The 19371-nt window shown below is 39.1% G+C and overlaps 2 protein-coding genes across 4 annotated transcripts; one reads left to right on the top strand and one right to left on the bottom strand.

Moving 5' to 3' along the window:
* Window positions 1-1228: 1228 nt before the first annotated feature.
* mst1 (macrophage stimulating 1) lies at window positions 1229-15630 on the bottom strand. 2 transcript variants are annotated; one of them, XM_031852527.1, is made up of 19 exons: window positions 15454-15630; window positions 15011-15130; window positions 13464-13608; window positions 12728-12843; window positions 12529-12643; window positions 11244-11380; window positions 10809-10929; window positions 10570-10688; window positions 8750-8924; window positions 7363-7493; window positions 6427-6529; window positions 5730-5866; window positions 5566-5598; window positions 5344-5458; window positions 5173-5250; window positions 4776-4922; window positions 4566-4672; window positions 4123-4262; window positions 1229-2999 (listed from the first exon to the last, which is right to left on the bottom strand). In XM_031852527.1, the coding sequence occupies exons 2-19, from the start codon at window positions 15057-15059 to the stop codon at window positions 2838-2840; spliced, it is 2130 nt and encodes a 709-aa protein (XP_031708387.1). In that variant the 5' UTR covers window positions 15060-15130; window positions 15454-15630; the 3' UTR covers window positions 1229-2837. The 2 variants fall into 2 exon arrangements, with proteins under 2 accessions (XP_031708387.1, XP_031708379.1); XM_031852519.1 differs by having other exon boundaries at window positions 15011-15630.
* Window positions 15533-19247, top strand: abhd14b (abhydrolase domain containing 14B). 2 transcript variants are annotated; one of them, XM_031852539.1, is made up of 4 exons: window positions 15533-15630; window positions 16715-16929; window positions 17307-17548; window positions 18997-19247. In XM_031852539.1, exons 2-4 carry the CDS (start codon window positions 16716-16718, stop codon window positions 19174-19176), a joined length of 636 nt encoding a protein of 211 aa, XP_031708399.1. In that variant the 5' UTR covers window positions 15533-15630; window position 16715; the 3' UTR covers window positions 19177-19247. The 2 variants fall into 2 exon arrangements, with proteins under 2 accessions (XP_031708399.1, XP_031708408.1); XM_031852548.1 differs by lacking the exon at window positions 15533-15630 and adding an exon at window positions 15647-15903.
* Window positions 19248-19371: the final 124 nt, after the last annotated feature.

Below are 19371 nucleotides of genomic sequence, written 5' to 3'. Positions count from 1 at the left end.
CTCTCTCTCTCTCTCTCTCTCTCTCTCTCTCTCTCTCTCTCTCTCTCCTCCTCTAATCGGAAATGTGTGTGATCCCCCCCAGACGTCCAGTCACGAATACCCCAGTTGCAGTATAATTGGGGGGGGGGTTGTAGCTGAGCAGTATGCATTGCATACTTTCTCTATTAAAGCATGTTTCAAGAGGGAACGAGGGTAGGAGGGTTGAAACAGAGGACCCCGCCCCGAAAAGCTCACCGGGACCACCCACTCGAGAGAAGGAAAGGGAGAGAGACGGGCATCAGACGGGAGGGTAGGGTCTGGTTCCGGGGTTCCCAAAGTGGGATCCGGGGGCTGGGAAGTTCCCCACAGACGAGAGAAATAGGTTTAGTAGAAATTCTGGTGAGATCAGTCTGTCTAGACAGTTTCGAGCACAAGTTTCATTCTCTCTCTGTCTCCCCACCCACAGTGTGAGAGATATCACTCTGTAAGTCATAACAAAGGACAGACATTTGGGGTTTCTAAGAAGAAAGTCTGCGGATGAGCGTTTGCTTTTGGGGAGGAATTGACCCCAGTTTGGTTCATTTAATCACGCATTTTTAATCACGCATACATTAGAAGTGAGTAGTAAAAGAACAACATTTCCCTTTTAAGTTTCTTACGTAGAACATGTAAAGTGTTTTTATTAGACACTCTAGTTCTTTATTCCTCTAATCTTATCTTGAGTTATTCTCTCTTTATTTTATGAAATAAAAACTGGAAAATCTCATCCTCCCTGGGTGGACATGTAGTATTTTTGGAAAGAAATATTCCCATCGTAGTTTATGTTGAATATTTTTGTGAAGATTTAAAAATCTCTTTTTTTTTTAACGTGCCTTCTTGATTTTCAAGAGGTAACTTTGTAAATTTGCACAAACTGATAAACACAGACCGACATGATTGAACCACAGTAAATACACATTCCAGGGGCGGCTGCATGGAGTCATGTAAGGTGAGCGTGCTGGCATGAGACCAAAATATAAAGCTTTAAGTTACAAAGATAAAGCACAGGGCTCCATTTTAATTCTTTATAGTTTAGGTTAAATGATGTTATTCAGAAGTTTACTGATTAAATACCCTTTGAAATCTGACTATTCCATTAAAAACTAAAAAAAAATCATAATCACATGTTGAATTCAAACATACAAAATGTTTATGTCATTCACCCTAAAAGGCATAAAACAAAATAAAAAAAGAAACTGTTGGCATAATTCTGTGGAAGCATTTATTTAAAATGTATTCAGGTTTCCCAGAAGCTTTAACAGTTGGTGAGAACTGCTGTCATATTTGAATCTGATTAGTCATCCACTATTAATATTACTCAATGAAAGTGAACATAATGATGATGAAATCATAACTGTCAACCTGCCATTTCCAAATGCTGTGTGCAGCAGGAGGATAATTGGCATCATTAGTTAAAGGGAACATCATCTACACCTCATTCCTAATAGTTCTAGGAAAATAGGAAAAAAATGTGAAAATTTCGAAGCGACAGAAAACAGACAGATAGAATGGGGGATAAGGCAGAGGGGGGAGGGTTAGCATGCGAGAGAATTGTGTGCGTGTATATGTGTGAGTTCAGTGGTCCTCTGCAGGCTGGTGTGTCTGAGATTCGGTCGGACTCTGATCTTGAGGTTTATTTAAGCTGAATTCCGTGGGCTCATCAGGACCGGGTTACAAAAATCCTCCTATAGAACTAGAAAGAATGTGCAGCGCATACAGTTCTGCATAAGGCACAAAGGCATGTCTTTAGAGGTGGGGGCAGGCATCAAAAGACAGGCAGAGGAGGGATTTCTTTAGAGGCTGGGGGCAAAGAAGGTATTTTGGAGCTCCATTCAATGCCAGGGAGAGGACGGGAGGCGTACAGTTTTGTGGTAAAGGGTGCATTTCCAGGGGATGTTAGGAACTTAAAATGTGTGCTGTAAACCACCCACACCTCCCCTGTTATTGGCAGTTCTTCTCTGAACCTGTGGGGCTACAATTAGATGTTGCCCCTGCATCCCTTTTATTTCATCGAGAATAAATAGCAAAACATTTCCAACGCTTAACCTTAAGTCCAAATGTTTAGCATTTATAAGAAGTATATTATTTGATAAATGGTTTGTAACACACTAAAAAGTAGTTGCAAGCAGTGTTTATTAATATATTTGTCAATGGATATAACTCCTCCTGTGGCCACGCAGCAAGTGGGGGCTGGTGTATAAACAGATAATGAATGACTAAATAGTAAAAACACAATAAAATAATGTAAAAAATATGGGAGAAGTTATAACCATGGAACAATACTTTATATCTGCTCACAACTACATCATAGTTTAAATGTATATGTATTGCTTATAAGTGCTAAATGGGGAATTTACAGAATTTAACTGAACTACATTTATATGATCTTAATTATAATCTTCTCTGCATTGTTTTGCACCTCAGAGTTCTTGATCATGTTTTGGGAATATAGATGTTTTCTGCTTATTGTTTAAATGCCCTGACTGATGCATCAGAAGTCAGTTAGTCTGGCTGTAAAGATTCACTAAATGTAAATGCATATATAAATTAATCTAAAGCAGAAAATATACTGTAAGACATTACTCTGCATGTCTTTGCATTTTCCCCATGAATGAATGATTCTTTTTTTATGATGTAGTAATGTTTTACCTTAATGTTTTAACTAATAAAATCTGACTATACATCTTAATGTATTATTCACATTTTTTAATGTTTTAAAGAGACATCTGAGAAGGAAAAAATGTATATGGTTAAGTGAAAAACTGGTCTTGAGGGTTGAGCAGATTTGATCAGTTCCTGTTAGATGGCAGTCTCTAATCCTAAGTCATCTCCATGACCTTCTTGATCCAGTCAACGTAGACAGAGACACGGATGAAGATGTTGGGCTGCCCCGGGTGTCCACAGCGCCTCATGGGGATGATCACACCCTCAAGTACCCAGCAGTCGCTGTTCTGACACGCCAGAGGGCCGCCATAGTCTCTCTGCAGACACACAGGAACAACACTCTGGAGTCATTATTTGTCTCTGTTATGACTGACTGTCACTGCTAAGGTCGGAAACATCTTGCAGTCACATCTTGTCCAGTCCTCCTCCATTATCCAAATGGTGAATGTGTTTAATTTATAGGAACATATAAATAGCTGTATGCTCTTTACTTCAAGTGATTTTCATCATCAAAAGATTTTATTCACCGTCAGTATTTGAAGCATTAATTCTCATCAAACAATGTTATGCTTGTTCATTGAAAGGAATAGTTTTGACATTTTGGGGAACTCGCATATTCACTTTAAAGCTACATCCAGTAGCCGGTTAGCTTAGCATAAAAACTGGAAAGTGGGGGAACCAGCTAGCTTGGCTCTGTCTAGAGGTAAAAAAACAAACAAGATATAATGTGTTAATTAGTTAGCCATACAGGTGTTAGTAGGTATAGATTGTGTGTTGATCTTCTCATCGAACTCTCAACAAGAAAACTATGAGTGTATTTTTCAAAATGTCAGACTATTCCTTTCAATGCCATTACACACTGCAATAAAAGTCAAAAAAATGGTCTTATGTGTCATGGTGACTTAGTTGTTAAGACATATACCATATTGCCCACAATGCATCTCTTCTGTAACCTAATAAAAGCAAAAGGCAACAATAAAAGGTTTCGTTCCTTCTCTTGTGTTGTTGTTTGGTTTTGGTTTGTTTATTAATTTATTTGGGTTCTTTCACCTTTTCTTTCTTGTCTTTTTTCCCCCTCTAGCTTCTTGAGTTCTGGTGTTTTTAGTTAAAGTAAAGTAAAATCTGGCGATATGTAAATATATGTAAAATATAACTTTAAGACAAATCCAGTGAATTTACAGAATATGTAACTTAAACGAGGAATGACCCCAAAAACACTGTAAAAAAAAGTATTGAATTACTTAAGATATTCAAGGTACAGAGAATGTACAGTAGCTGGATAATACCTGTCCCACTTCCACCAATAAAAAGTTGTCAAAAAAAAAAGAAAGAAAAGAAAATAGTGACTGAAGTAACTCTGCTGCTGCTCCAGGGTAAACAAATACATCTAAAATGGGCAGTAAAGCTTTAATGCTGTGCTCACTTTTCATGGACACCTACCTCACAAGCGCCCACCCCGCCCTGGAAAGAGCCGGTGCACATCTCATTCTCACGAACACGACCTCTGAAGTATTTGTTGCAGTCCTTGTTACTGAGAACTGGTATGTAGGCTACATTGAGGACAGTCTCATCTCCAGTCCCTTTAAAAACAGCAAGAAGGAGGAATGAGTTAGCAGCCAATGTGTTTAGGGACAAAGAGAAAAAGGAAAAGGAAGGTGAACAGATGTTGACTGGTTCTAGAAATATCTATGCCATCTGTTGCTCAATCGTCTGAATAGTTTTCTCATTTAGATGCAACATTACTCCAAGGACAGAAACAAGATGCTTGTTCGAAGGAAGTCATCTATTATCAATTACTGCAATTGAAGCATATTGTAGTTGAATGAAGCACAGCATGTAGTTAATTCAGTGTCAAGTTATCATCTCCAAAGGATTTTACTTGCCTCTAGTCTCACCCCATCCTGCGATCTCACAAGACGTCCCCTCAGCTACAATGTAGCGCTCAGGAGGGAGGCAGATCTGAGAGACACGCTCATTAAACTGAGCCGGGCTACAGAAAGGAGAGAAAGGCAGGGAAATTATTATTGGTCTGTGTGTGTGTGTGTGTGTGTGTGTGTGTGTGTGTGTGCTGGGGGGCACTTGAAAGTACACACTATTCCAGTTGAAGCATGACCAGCTGAGACTCTGAGGGTCCGCAGACAATCTTGGTCAGAGGGATAGTTTGCACGCCAGGCTCTCCTTCTTGAGGATCCCGATACAGTGTTCCCATCATGGCCGAGTATCCGGGCAGGTCCACGTAGCTGTGCACAAATACAGACAAGCAAAATGCAACACTTTTTATTTCATGCTTTGAAGTCTACAAGGGGGACTCGACCTATTTAACAAAGCTCTTCCATAAATGCCGTGCAAGAGATATTTTCAAACAAGAGTCATGCTAGCAGCTCTGTGAGGCTGCAGTTAGGCACAGCAGTGCTTTCAGCTAAACGCTAACATGTTCACCATGACAATGCTAACACCCTTAAATAAACATGTTAAATAAACAAGCTTTACCAGGAGGAGAAACACTGCTTGGTGCTGATCACCCATCTGGGGTTAACCATGGATCCTCCACAGAAATGGTTTCCTTTCCTGCACCCAAGAGGTCAGAGGTCACATAAAGCACAGTTGAGCGTATTTTACGTGTCCATGGCTGGCTCAAACACCGTCAGCTCGCAGACTCACCTGTCTCTGAGGCTCACTGTCCACGGCGAGTTCCCAGGAATCCCACCCACAATACGCATCCTCGTCCTCTGATTGCGGTCGTCTCTCTTCCCGCACTCACTGAACTCCACATTCTCTGTGTTCACAAAACGGTGACGTATTATTGTTAAAAAAACAAAAAACTAAAAAAACAGGCTTGTTGTCAACAACTAAATATTGCCTCAAATTCATTCAGAAACTAACCTACTGGTTCAGTCATGGACACTTTCTCTCCAGCTGTTTGAAAACAACAAGAAACAGATGAATTGTTAAAGTCAGAATACAGAAGCTCTTTTGAGTTGTCACCACACAGTTGATCAAGCTAGTCTGAGGATGTTGAAATAGACAATAAAAGCAGAGTTATGTACCACACTGTTTGATGGCGCAGTAGTCAAACTCAGTTTTGGGGTCGGTGGTGTAGCACCAGGGTCCGTGCTGGTCCCCATCTGGGTTACGACAGTAGTTCTCTGTCAGGTTGGCCTCAGGATGAGTCCTTGGGTTTATCCTGGAAAATCATGGTGATTATTTTCAAGTTATAAATACTACTTTATATACTAACTGTATACATTATATACTAAATACTAGTCTTGATGGAACTTGTAGTCTCTATAAAAGTAATCAACATATTTAACTGTTATAGCTGAGGTCAAAAGTCACTCCTGATAAGACGGCTAAATGTTTGTCCAAAAATAAAACACTTTTTTGTGAGGTTTTCCTGCAGCTGTTTCACCTCCATCAATAATTAGTTTAGATTTTTCCAGCTGTGAGACGCTCTCCCATTTCCGTGCGTTGCATTGTGGGAGAATAGTGTCCTCTACAGCAGATTAGAAATTAAAGGTTTTTAGGGTGCATGCATATGGACTGTTTAAAGTGTACTTAATTTAGTCAGTTTTCTTGTGTGAATACACAACATACTCAACACCTGTTTTCAAGTATTATGCATTTTGGATTTTGGACACAGCAATAACATGAAGGCAACAAGCATGGCCCGTTCCATTCTTTGTTTGGTGTCCTAGATGTTTTCCTCTTGGATAAAAAATCATCCGTCTTAAATGATCGTCGTACTTGGTCCGATGGGGTGTGTTGACGTTCCATTTCTGGCAGGTGATCCCCTTACGAGTTTTGCGGACCATTCCTTTGTAGTTTTTTCCATTTTCGTGGTAGCAATCTGAAGAAATTATTATTATGAATTATGGCACACAGTGAAAATGTAAAAAAAAAAAACAGTGAGACTCCATAATTCTCATGCAGGACCATAGCTGCCATTGAGGTTATATTCTACATATTTGTTGGGTAATTCGGGGGTTTTAGTAACACTGAGGGAGTTACATTAAAAAACATGGTGGCCATTATTTACACTGATCATGTACAATACAAAATGTAAATAAATAAATAGATAAAGGATTCTGTATTTCTCCACCAGACATTTGTTCTTCCAAACTGCATTTGGACCTCAAAGACAGACAGTGTAGCTTATCAGGAGCCACAAATGACAATAACATTATAATAGTAAATGTAAATCATAGTGTATCGATTGTACAAGAAGAAATGAGCTAAAATCAGCCAACATTAGCCGTTCGAAGCTACTGGTCATTGAAATGAAGGCTGTAGCAGTGAAACCTCTTTGTGTATTGAATTGACCAAAGCAGCATTGTATTGCTAAGATGTGTACATTTTCCGTTGTGAGTGTTGCTTTAATGTTGGGAAATAAAATATAGAGAAATATAACATTTAATAAATAAAATTTGACAAATACTTAAATACTTAAAACAAAAATAAATACTATTATCAGTTCCTGGTCCAAATATTCTCAGGTTGCATTGGAGAAAACTTGGACTCATGGGCTCAGTGTATCATGGTTTAAGCCCTGCATGTTCTGCCCTGCATGTAAATATTCATACATTCTTGTGGCTTTTATAAGATCATCTTTATCCATTACACTTGATAGGTAGCTGAAACTGAATTCCTCTTTTTGCTAAAATCGGAATAAAAAGGTCATACCTTCAGCCTCTATGTCGTCTGCACAGCGTTTGATCTGTAAGCAGAGAGCAGTCCTCATCTCTGGCACAGATGTGAAGCACCAGGGAGCCTCCGACCCATCTGGGTTACGACAGTAGTTCTCCTCCAAACCCCTGGATGAGACGTTGCACACAGTCAATCGGTTTGTTTTAGGTTTTATTCTGTCATAAAAAACCTACACACAGCACACTTAGTACACATAATCACTGAAAAATCAGACATAGCAAACAAACAAATACACTTTATAAAACAAAGTATATTGCATAAAATTAAAGCATGACACAGGATCAAAATAAAGATAAAATACCCAATTATCCAGGCATGAGAACAGCTTACCTGATCGGCATTTATAAACATGACTTGCGACAAGATATTGAAGGCTTTATCGTTTAACCATTGTAGTGATTTAAAATGTCCTGTTTTTTTTATAATGTAGGAAATTTTGTACAATCCTGATAAGCGAGCCTGTCATTGTTTAATAATGCCTAATTAAATACAAAGTTAGTTGTTGATTGTACCAAGGCCACACATAATATTTTCTTGCACCTAACATTAAGAATTATTTTTATATTTATAAATGTACAGGCTTTACAATAATAATGCCCACTGTCTCATCACTAATACGTTAAGTGACCTGTTACACAGTCAGACTTTACTGTATCTGTTTAGCCTGTTTAATGTTTAAGTAGAGCAGAGTGGGAGGCTCACTGATTGGAAGATAAAAAATGACATTAATCATTAGATTAATTGTTAAAATAAGATCACATAGAGTAGCCTAAATGTGAGTGATTTAGCTAGAGAAGAGATGTTTTCCCTATACTTTCTGAGAGTCAGAAACTAATAAATGCTACAATGATAAGACAGCCTTTTTTATGTATGTGATGTAGTCTGAAACGGCAATATTAGGCTATTTTGGTTAAATTGTTGAGTGTCTGGGATCAAATAACATAATCAATTGAACTAAGGGGTGAGGGGGCGCCACTTTTCAAGCTTTGTGTGAGGGGAGGCCCACAGTCCCAGACTTTGAAAACCCCTGATTTAGAGATGTAGGATTACACTGAAACAACATACTAATAAAATCCAACACTTCTTGTAACTACAAACTAGATGATTGAAATGCTCGTAATCGATTTAGGCACGATGAATGATTACCGCATTACAAATAAACTTAATATTCATTTCACATCCATATTGCCACTCAGTGTGCGACCGGCTCCTTAATCTGCAGTCGATGACCATTTATCATCGACCGTCAACTGTCAGCAGAGAAATAAGATCGCAAGAAATTTCACTGCAATGACATCTTGACGTTAATATTCATGTGTGGAGCAAATAGAGCACTTTGTTCTTACTTTGTTCATGTTCTTACTTGCATTCGTATGTGTTTGGGAAGAAGGGATGCTCATGAGGTTGTTGGGCATCCCACCGCTGACAGGGGATACCTGATGTTGTCTCGTTGACTTTGCCGCGGTAATCCTCCCCGCGGCCGCGGAAACAGTTAGTCGTGAAGCTGGAGCGCTGGCGTTTCTCCACCCGCACCTCAGCTGGAGGAGAAGAGCAAGTTGAAGAGGAAATAAATGAGTGTTAAAGGTCACTTCTAGGCTGCACAGAGGTGAAGTTAGAAGGATGAGACTATTCTGTGATTTGAGTTCTGTTATTGTAGTGTAATTAAAGTCCAAACAGAAAGTCTGTCTTTCTTTTTTTTACACTCAATGTGACAGAATGACCCACAAACTACAGCACAAGCATTTAACTGAATGTGTTTAAGTGAAACTATTTAAGAGTTTGAGACTAGAAGGCTGTTTTCAAATCCATCTGCTGAAGTTTCTCTGTGCTCACCTTAAAGTTTTGTAGCAGGATTTTGTGACATGTTTCAATATGTAACTTACACAAGTGTGATGTGGGAGCTTAAAGTCTGAAGACATCTTGTGTCCAGCAGTTCAACTTTTGAAACAAGCAACATTTGCATATTCATATTATAGATGCTATTCATCACGGTAGACTCGTAATAATAACAAATTATTATTTCAAGTAGAGTATTTCTCTGACTGTTTCTATGTCTGGAGGAGACCTTTAATGAATCTGATTCAACAATCTTCTTTTCAATGATCATGTCAGGTCGATTCCTACTCGCTACCATGTTTAATTTGAAGTCAGGATAAAATTCGATCTTGTTTTTTTTTTTTTGTGACGTTGAGAATTATCTTAATCTATGATGAGAATGAGAATTGATTTGGAGCAGTGTTTTGATTTTGGCTCAACGCTGCCTGCACCACCAGATGGTGCTATCTTATAGATTTTGGGCCCCAGTGAACTCTGTCCTCAGGGGAAATGCCAGCCAGTGTCATCTTGTGTCATCTTGCACAACTTGTGTTGAAATCCTGGAGAAAACACCAATGCCCTGGTTGGGTTTATTTATTTCTTCATCTTCTGAAATGAAAAGTTTAGCATTTGACTCGGCCTTGGCATGTCAGGCATTATACTGAATGCATTCCCAACTGCATAACCGGAGGAAAAAATAAGTCTAAAGAGTATTAATTTAGAAACTATAATTTTATATTAAACAAACCACGTTGTAAAAGTACAAAATACCTTTTACATTTCATCATACCGTTAATTCTTTGTCAAATAAATTGCACCACCATTCCTAATGGAAACTACAGCATACCAGAGTAAACGTTGTAATACATCTTTAATTAACCTAAAATCCTGTGGGACGACGCAGGGCTTGAATCTCAAAGTTTAGCTGCATTCACTCTTCAATCAAAGAGAATCATTGGGGCAATTGTGAAATGTCACACAATTTGGGAAGTAATTTGCACAAACACCAAAAGGGTGATTTTTCTAAATTTAATTACAGCGACTTAATGAGACTCTCTAATTCAACTGTGTCTCCAAACACCTATTCCCCTCGATTATGCCAGAGGAAACTAATGGCAAAAACAAAACAGAAGAAACAAGAAAACTTTACAGTTATATCTTATTTAGGGATTATTCTCATCATCTATTAATCTTACTTTCTGAATTAATTAATCATTTGATCCATAAACTGTCACAAAATAGTGAAAAATGTATGGAGAGAAAAGAAGGTGAATCCGTTGTCATGATAGTGAATCAATTATTCGTTCCATCATCAATATTATCATGAGCATTTCTAATCGAGTTACGATAAGAAAAGCAACGTCTTACTGCACTTGCTGATCTCACAGTTCTCCCTCTCCACCTCGGTGTCTGTAGTGTAACACCAGGGCACCGGAGAGGCATCGGGGTTACGGCAGTAGTTGTCATCTAAACTCTTATCAGGGTATCTGAAAAATACACACGTTTTTTTTTCTGTCCAAAATAACAAAACAAAGGACTGAAACTGTTTAGAACACACACATTTATATGATCAATTAATTTGGCAATGTAGTGTAAATACGGAGTACTTTTCAGGCTGGTAGATGTGTTGGTGAGGGTACTGCTGGTCCCATCTCTGACACTCTCTGCCATTCACAGTGTGGTCAACCTGCCCTCGGTAGTCCTCTCCATTACATGTGATGCATACCTCTGAAAACAAAAGTCAGAAGTTAAAAATTAGATTTTCTGTGTAGCTGAAAATTACAGGAAAACATATAAATTAGCAAAGGGAGTTAAGAAGAATGTGAGTATTTCCTTAGGTTTAAATGAATTTGTCAGTTTTCCTGTAATTACTGTAATTAAGTAATAAGATGAAACTACATTTTCTTCATCTTTCTTTAAAAAATCTAATTAATTAGTATTCCCCTCTTATTAGCAACAAGACACTTTCTAGAAAAATGATTGGGAAATGTCAAGACCCGCAAATGAAGCATTTCCCTTCACACTAAATATATGGGCTGTACCATCTTTGCACTGGGGGATGTTGCAGCTTTCATAACGGCGCTCAGGGTCGGTGGTGTAGCACCACGGACCGATCCGGTCCCCGTCTGGATTCCTGCAGTAGTTCAACTCCAGACCGTTGGTAGCTGTGGGAGTCCACCTGAGACGAACAGAGAGTTTCACAGTGAGTGGGGGACGGCTTCAGTTAGCACGCAGTGCAGTCAAAATGTTGTAGTGTCACATTCGTTTCTTTTATGAACATTGGATTGGAAATGTAACATGTTTCTTTGACGACTCGCAGCTTTAATTTGAGGGTTTTAACAACCACGTAAGATCAATAGAGTGGGAGCTCTTTTTATACACAGTCACAATTTTAGAGGACAGTAAGCAATTGGAGAAATGAATATGAACTTAAAGCTATATATTTGTTTAACGTGGCAGCAGAAAAATTCAAAACAGCTGCCATCTACTATTAGAAACGAGGTAGATTAGAGTAGAGTATTTGGGCCAAAAAAACGAAAACAATGCGTTAAAAGAGACTGAAAGCGCTGAAGAGCTTAGGGGAACTGCAGAGTCAGGTCACCCTTTCTTTCACATGCATTCATTTAAATCAGGTGTTTATATGAAAAACTTTGATTAGTAGAGCTTTAAACTAAGTTGTCATATTTACTATTTTGTCAATGACAGCCTGAAATCTTCCACCTATAAACAATAACAGACAGTAGCGTCTTCTCTGACAGGCCTGTACTGCAGACAGCTTCACTGCCTGATTGTTTTGGTTTTTTTTATTTTGCTTTTAGTACTTTTTAGGCCCTCTGTCCGTCTGTCCATCGTTCCCGGGAACACCTTGAGTGAATTTCTTCAAATTAGGCACAAACATCCACCTGGACTCTGAAAGCTGCAGTGATTAGATTTTGGTGATCAAGATCACAGTGACCTCAAAAAACACGTCTTTGGCCATAACTCTAGAATTGATATGCTAATTAAACACTTTCATACAAATGGCTAATGGGATAAAATGATGAAGTGATGTAAACTGCAACATGACTGGTTGGTGGAGGCAGACAACCGTCTGGTAGGATTTCTAGTTTTAACAAGTGAAACACACCAACAGTTGGATTTTGGTTGGACTGGAAACATTTAACTGTTTGGCTTGTCTGTATATTTGATGATTATCTTTAAAAAAAGGCTACGAGTCCTTCACTGTTCAGCCAATATGGATGTCCTGCCACTTTAAACCTGATGTGCCTGATTACACTGCATCAAAGACTGCAGCCTCTACTAAGATTCATCAGAGGAACGTCTCACCTGTGATCATGAGGAAACTTGGACCACCACTGTTGGCAGGTGAGCCCGCTTCTTGTGGTGAAGACTTTCCCTCGGTAGTCTTCTCCTTTACCCACGATGCACTTTCTGACATAGACTTCATAATAGAAACGAACCAATCAAACAACTCCAGCACTGATCCGTCACATCGATCTCTGTAACATCACACATTGAGTCTTACCTTTCTTCTCATAAAGGTCACAGTTTACGTTCCTCTTCACCTCTGCGTTGCTCCCGTCGCCCACCCAGGGCAGATGTTTACAGGAAACAATTGGACGTGTCTCGTAGTTAAACGCTCTGGTGTTGAGGGATATTGAGGAATACAAACTTACAACAAGGTATATAAATTAAAGGGTTTATAATTTACTAAAAATCCCTTTCTTAATGCTCAGGAATGGATCACCAATAGGCCATTATATAAATTAAATAAAAAGATCTGTTGGGTTGCTAATAATGTGTGAACCGAAATTTTACTGGACAAAATTCTGGCTTATTACAACTTGGCTCACATTGTTACAGTGTTGGCCATCATTTCTGTCAGAAATAACAACATCCATTGAAAACCCAATGCCAATACAATAGTTTAGATGACCTGTCTAATGGTTTGTTGATAACCTGTCTGACTTTCTGACCAATACAAACTCATCCTAACCGATGAAAACAAGACAGGTTGTAAAAGACCACAATTATCCTATTTAATACATTGTAGATGAAGTTAATAATTAATAGATTCATTTTACATGAGCTACCTTATTAAGACTTTAATTCACTTCACAGTGAGCCATCAAGTTTACAGGTCGAACACAACCTGAATGCTTTAAATAATGAAGTCATATTTCTAATTATGGCCTTGCTGGAAAGAACAAGGTTGACCAGTAGTGCATACAACCTGCTGTGTTAAAGTAGAGGTTGGATACCTGCAGTCCAGAGACTGAGAGCAGCGAGTGGCGCAGTCCTCCAGGTTCAGACCCGGTAACAACAACACTCGAGCTGAGTTCCAGGAGGTGGGAACCAGCTCTCTGCCCTCTGAGCGCTGGAAGTCATTCAGGGGACTTCGGTAGCCTGTTTATGCACAACAGAACAATACAACTAAATAAAACGTGTTGGCAGGACTGTATCTCGATCTATTGAGTCCAGGTTTGAACTAGAGTGCAGCTGCTCATTGGTACCAGCTGCAACATTTGGGCACGAGCCTGCATACATATAACCTTTGGACCAAGAGTTTGTGAGACCGGAGACCAGAACAAGTTTTAAACAGCAAATCAGTACACCATTGTTACTATAACCGACAACCACCAATATTACTACTTATACTGGTATACATTCATGCAGTGCTAAAATGTATAACAAAATAATCCTACTACTCACAAAATACACAAGATTGAAAATAACTGGTTTTTACTTTTGTAGTTTCCACATTAGTTTACCAACCCTCACACGGCGATAGTTACTAAACTGGTCCTCGCTCTATATATATAATATAATATAATATATAAAATAAGAAAGTTAGACTCCTCATAACAACACAGATATACCTATATACCTATATGAGTAATTTACAGAAGTGAACTTTAACTGTGTACATTTACTCAAGCACTCTACTTAAATACAAATATGAGGTACTTGTACTTTGCTGGAGTATTTCTGTTTTATGTTACTTTATATTTCTACTCCACAACATCTGGGAGGCAGATATTGTACTTTTATCTTTTATTTCACTACATTTGTGTGACAGCTGAAGTTACTTTTTCCGATAATCTGAAGGATGAATTGTTCCTTTATGTGATGAGCAAATCCTCCTACTTCTGAAGTTAAATCAAATATATGAAAAGCATCTTGGATCAGGTGGAAAAGGCATCGTCACAAAACAGTTTTTTCCTGAAAGTTGACTTTTTAGGGATAGTGGTTCACACAGGACAGCGATGCTACAAACATGATCATCTGATAGAATGTGATGCATTGCTGTAGATTAACCTCCCCAACAGTATACAAAGGAGTTAAACATCTGCAGTTTACTGCAACAAAAACTTTCATGATCAGCAATATTAATACCAAAACATAACATTTAAAATTAAAACAATGACAGGGACCATTTTACTGCAGAATGAGTACTTTTACTTCTGAAACTACTTTAGATATATTCTGCTGATAATACTCATCAGGGCAGGATAATAAAATGCAGGACTTTTACTTGCAGTGGAATGTTTTCAAAGAGTGGTGTTGACACTTTTACTAAAGTAAAATATCTAAATGCGTCCTCCACCACTGACATTCCTTCAGATTTATTACATAATAATCCTGGTACTTTCAAAAATATTCAACTACAAATATGGGACGACTTTTTTAGTTTTTGTTTGTTTTGTTAAATATTTCTTCATAAACATTTTAACTCTTCATAACAACACAGACAATTAATATGAGTCATTTATAACTGAAGACATTGAGGATCATAACACGTTCTTACCAGCAGCCAGTCGGACAGTCAGGAGAATAAAGGACAGCAACAGTTTCATTGTTTGTGGTCTGCGGACGGTAAAGAGCTTTATAACACTGGATGGAAGTCAGAGGTCTCTGCTATGAAGTCCTAGTTAAGGATTACAAATCCGATCACAGGTCGGTTTGACGCTGAAAAAAGAAATCCCCCAAAAAACTCCAGGAGGATGTTAGAAATCCACGCAGAAAACATACTATTGACTTAACACACAACCACCCACACTGGACTCTTACACAAACAGAGGCCCTAATTTCCCAAACACAGATCAATACTGCGTATTAATCATTGATGACGAGCGGCACATCAGTCCTTGTTCATGTTCTTCTTTTCATGCTACTCAACTGATTTCACTCTGACAGCAATGCAAACGATTAAACCAAATATTTTACGGAAAAAATACAGAAGAAATATACTTTTTTAAATTGCTGTCAGATCAAAAGCAATTCTCGTATCAAACAGTAGGCGTCAGTAGAATAATCTTCCAGTGGGTTTTGTTTTTCTTCCTGTTTTCCGGGAAATGAGGTGAAACCGCAGCTGCTTACAGCTTGACTTTGCAGGATAATCGTCGGTTCACTACTGGAGGCCGTCAGGTAAAAAAAAAAAAAAAAAAGGCGGATTATTTTCTCATCGTGTTTTAGATGAAGTGCTGAGCGCGAGCTCGATATTACAAATCAAATGATCTAATCTGGACTTTGATCGGACTGTTTAACCTGCCAGCTGTCCACAAACTCTTCGTCTCGTCTGAACTGGACACAACATCAGTTAACTGCAGCGGACAACAAGCAGTGCAGTCCGATGCGATCAATGTTTCTGTGGAGAAAGTTACAAAGTGGAACTTGTTGAAACTGTGGCAGAGAACTGAAGTAAAAACGTCGTCTGGTGTGTTAATGTTAGCAGCTCAACTGATGCTTTTCTTTAGGAACTCTGCTTGTATATGATAATGCATAGTAGTTAGTACAGTCTTAGTACTTAATTGAGGTACTTGTATGTATTTCCAATTTATGCTACTTTATGTTTTGTACTGCATTACATGTCAGAGTGATGTACTTGTTTACACATTCAACAGGTTAACTTTTACTATTAAAGCCCCTATTTAGCATTCAAAAAAGGTTTATTGCCCACTTAAATGTGGTTGTACGCAGCCATAAGGACAATTTCAAGTGTTTATTAATGTAAAGTATTTGTTAGCAATGCTAATTTCCCTATGAAGACCTATCACAACCACTGGTGGAGTTTAACTAAGTACATTTACTCAACTGCTGTCCAATGTTGAGGTACTTGTACTTTACTTGAGGGATTCCATTTTATGCTGTTTTATACAAGTACTCCTCTACATTTATCTGACCGCTTTGCTGATTCAAACTATTATCACAAAATAATCAACTCATTAATTAGTATGTAATGTTATAGATTTAAATACCCAGCAGTATATAGAGTAATTAAAAACAGCCTTACCAGCTTCACCAGTTACGCCAACACATTAATGCATCCAGAGTTATAATCCAATAATAAGATATGATTCTGAAATGGATCATTCTGCATAATGAGTATTCTTACTTTTACTCGTATTTTGGAGTATATTTTGATGCTTAACTTATTCTTTTACTTTACCACAACATAATAATAGTGTGTACCAGTAACAGTGTGAAGTTAAACGACTGCTTTTCTGTTCAGGATGTCAGCTGTTAAGATGACAGAGGGGAGTGTGCAGGTAGAGGGCTGCAAAGCGCCGCTGTTCTACAGACAGAGTGAACCTACTGAAGGGGAAGTGAGGATGTCCATTTTACTCCTTCACGGCATCCGTTTCTCATCAGAAAACTGGCTCAACATTGGCACTCTGGAGACTCTGGCCAAAGCAGGATGCCGTGCAGTCGCCATCGACCTACCGGGTGAGTCTGACGGCACTGAAAGCCGTCCCATATGGAGGGCTATCTTTGATGCAAAGGGAGGCAATCAGGCGCAATGGGTTCCTTAACTGTCTCCATGAGCTGTTTATCAAAGCCACTGGTGCAGCAACAACTGCCGACAGTGTCAGTAAGCACGCCAAATCAGTGGCCTAACTACAACAAACAACTTGCTGTGGTTTTTAGAGCACCGGTATGAACCTGCTCCCTTCGCCTCATGCAGTTTTTCTCATCTCTCACAGTTTGAAGACATCTGATCAAAATGTTCTGGTATCCGTTAAATTTGAAAACCTGTAGCCCTCGTCTTCTTCTTGTCTTACGCCTTCATTAGTTTGCTGTCCACTCTCTTTCTCTGTCCACAGGACTCGGCCGGTCTAAGTCAGCCGAGGCCCCGGCAGCGGTTGGACAGCTGGCCCCTGCAGGCTTCCTGAAAGAGGTGTGTGAGCAGCTGAGCCTGAGCTCTGTGGTGGTGATCAGCCCGTCCCTCAGTGGGATGTACTCCCTTCCCTTCCTCCTGCAGCACCAGGCTCTGATACGAGCCTACATCCCCGTGGCTCCCATCTGCACCGAGAACTTCACAGCGGAGCAGTACCAGAGTGTAAAGGTACAGTCTGTGTGTAAGGTTTTACTTTATACTCCTCTGCGCTCTTCATTTCCTCTTTTAAGGATAACTTGAGCAACCGTGAATGTCAACCCCATTTTCCAGCAGAGCTGGTGTGACTTTCACACTTGCTTTCATCCCGTTCCCAACAATATAAAAAACATTTCTGAAATGGCAAACCAAGTAAAGGCAGATTATCCAGGAAGGAGACGTGTTTGTTACTGAGAAGTAGTTCCCCTCGAAATCACTGTATATAAGAGCGTCGTGGCTGCTTAATGTTCAGTGATTTGGGGAAAATAGCGAAGCAGAAAAGCAGCGACATTATAACAAAGTGAGATGTTGAATAAAAATAACTAAATACATACAGTAGTGTAAATGAAGTAGATGAAAAGCAAGTGGTGAACTATAATTACTAGTTACTTTGCAGGTTGAGATTTTGCATACAAAATATAAGCTTGTAAAATATGAAGTTGTTCGAATTAGCTCCATCTTGACATTATACAACTTTCAATTACCTTTAAACATTAAGGCATCAGTAATTATAATGCAATTATAAAATAATTAATAGTATACCGCTCATCTGTCTGCATAATGACATGAGTGACTTCAACCGTCATGATGACGTGGTGATGTTATCTTGGTTTAACCCCTTGAATGTGATGTTGAATGTCATCAGAAGGCGGAGGTTTTAATATCTCCTACACACAGCAACACTCGAAGGCGAGGTGAAAAGCGTGTTGCCCTAGAGAAGAGGGAGATGCAACAGTAACTAAAATATGGGGATAATGACACATATTTTCATACAGTTTCTCCTGGAAAACATCCAAGGCGTTGCACTGAATTGTTCACACAAAAAGTGACAGAAACAGTTGTGTCAAGACGGAGGAAAAAGCTAGAGAACTTGGTTCCTTTCTCACCTCAGCACAGCTGACCAATCACAGCAAGAGGTCAGTGTGAATCCCAGATTGTTTGGGGGTAACTCGGTCGCAAGTCTTTGTTTAATCTGTGTCATGCGAATCCCCCAACTTTATGTAAATGAATAACTCAATCTTTGGAGTGCCCCTTTAATGCAGGAGTTTAACTTTGTAATGGAGTGTATTTATATCCAAGTATTGTGTGACTTTATTTAATGAAATGGTCTGAATACTTTCTCTGCAGCTGATAAAAGCTAATATCAAGGTCTGCCCGACTACTCTTTTATATACTTTTGGTTTTTAGTCACACCAAATAAAAATAAAAAGCTTGCCTTCTATCTTTTTATGAGACCTGTTCAAATGTTGTTGTTTTTAACTTGAGGTAAAATAGAGGACAACTACAGACTTTAGTTCCGGATTTGACCACCTAAAAAAAACAAACAGATTAACTAAAAAGGAGGGAAAGGACTCTGGAAAGTACTCAACAGAAAGATCTCTTACCTTCACGTGTGTTTTTGTGTCCCGTCTCTCCTCCAGGTCCCGTCGCTGATCGTTTACGGCGACCAGGACGCTCAGCTCGGAGAACGGTCGCTGAACAACCTGAGCAGTCTGGCCAATCACAGCGTGGTGGTGATGAAAGGAGCGGGTCACCCTTGTTACCTGGATGACCCAGACACCTGGCACAAAGCTCTCACTGACTTCCTAAATACGCTGTGAAGCTCCTCACTGTGCATCAGTGGAGAGATACTCAACAACAGCAGTCACATAAATGATTCAGAGGAGCCACACAAAAATACACAATATTCATTCTTGAGAAATTTAGCCCACACACGTCGTCCTGCACAACCTAATTTTGACTTTTTAAATAGTACCAGGAATAAAACTTTCAAAGATATTTTGAGAAATTGGCTT

The sequence above is a fragment of the Anarrhichthys ocellatus genome, unplaced genomic scaffold (assembly GCF_004355925.1).
Source record: "Anarrhichthys ocellatus isolate YVR2014 unplaced genomic scaffold, GSC_Weel_1.0 scaffold1, whole genome shotgun sequence".
Taxonomy (NCBI): domain Eukaryota; kingdom Metazoa; phylum Chordata; class Actinopteri; order Perciformes; family Anarhichadidae; genus Anarrhichthys; species Anarrhichthys ocellatus.
The sequence above is the reverse complement of the archived record's forward strand: the minus strand, read 5'-3'. Positions and strand labels throughout refer to the sequence as shown.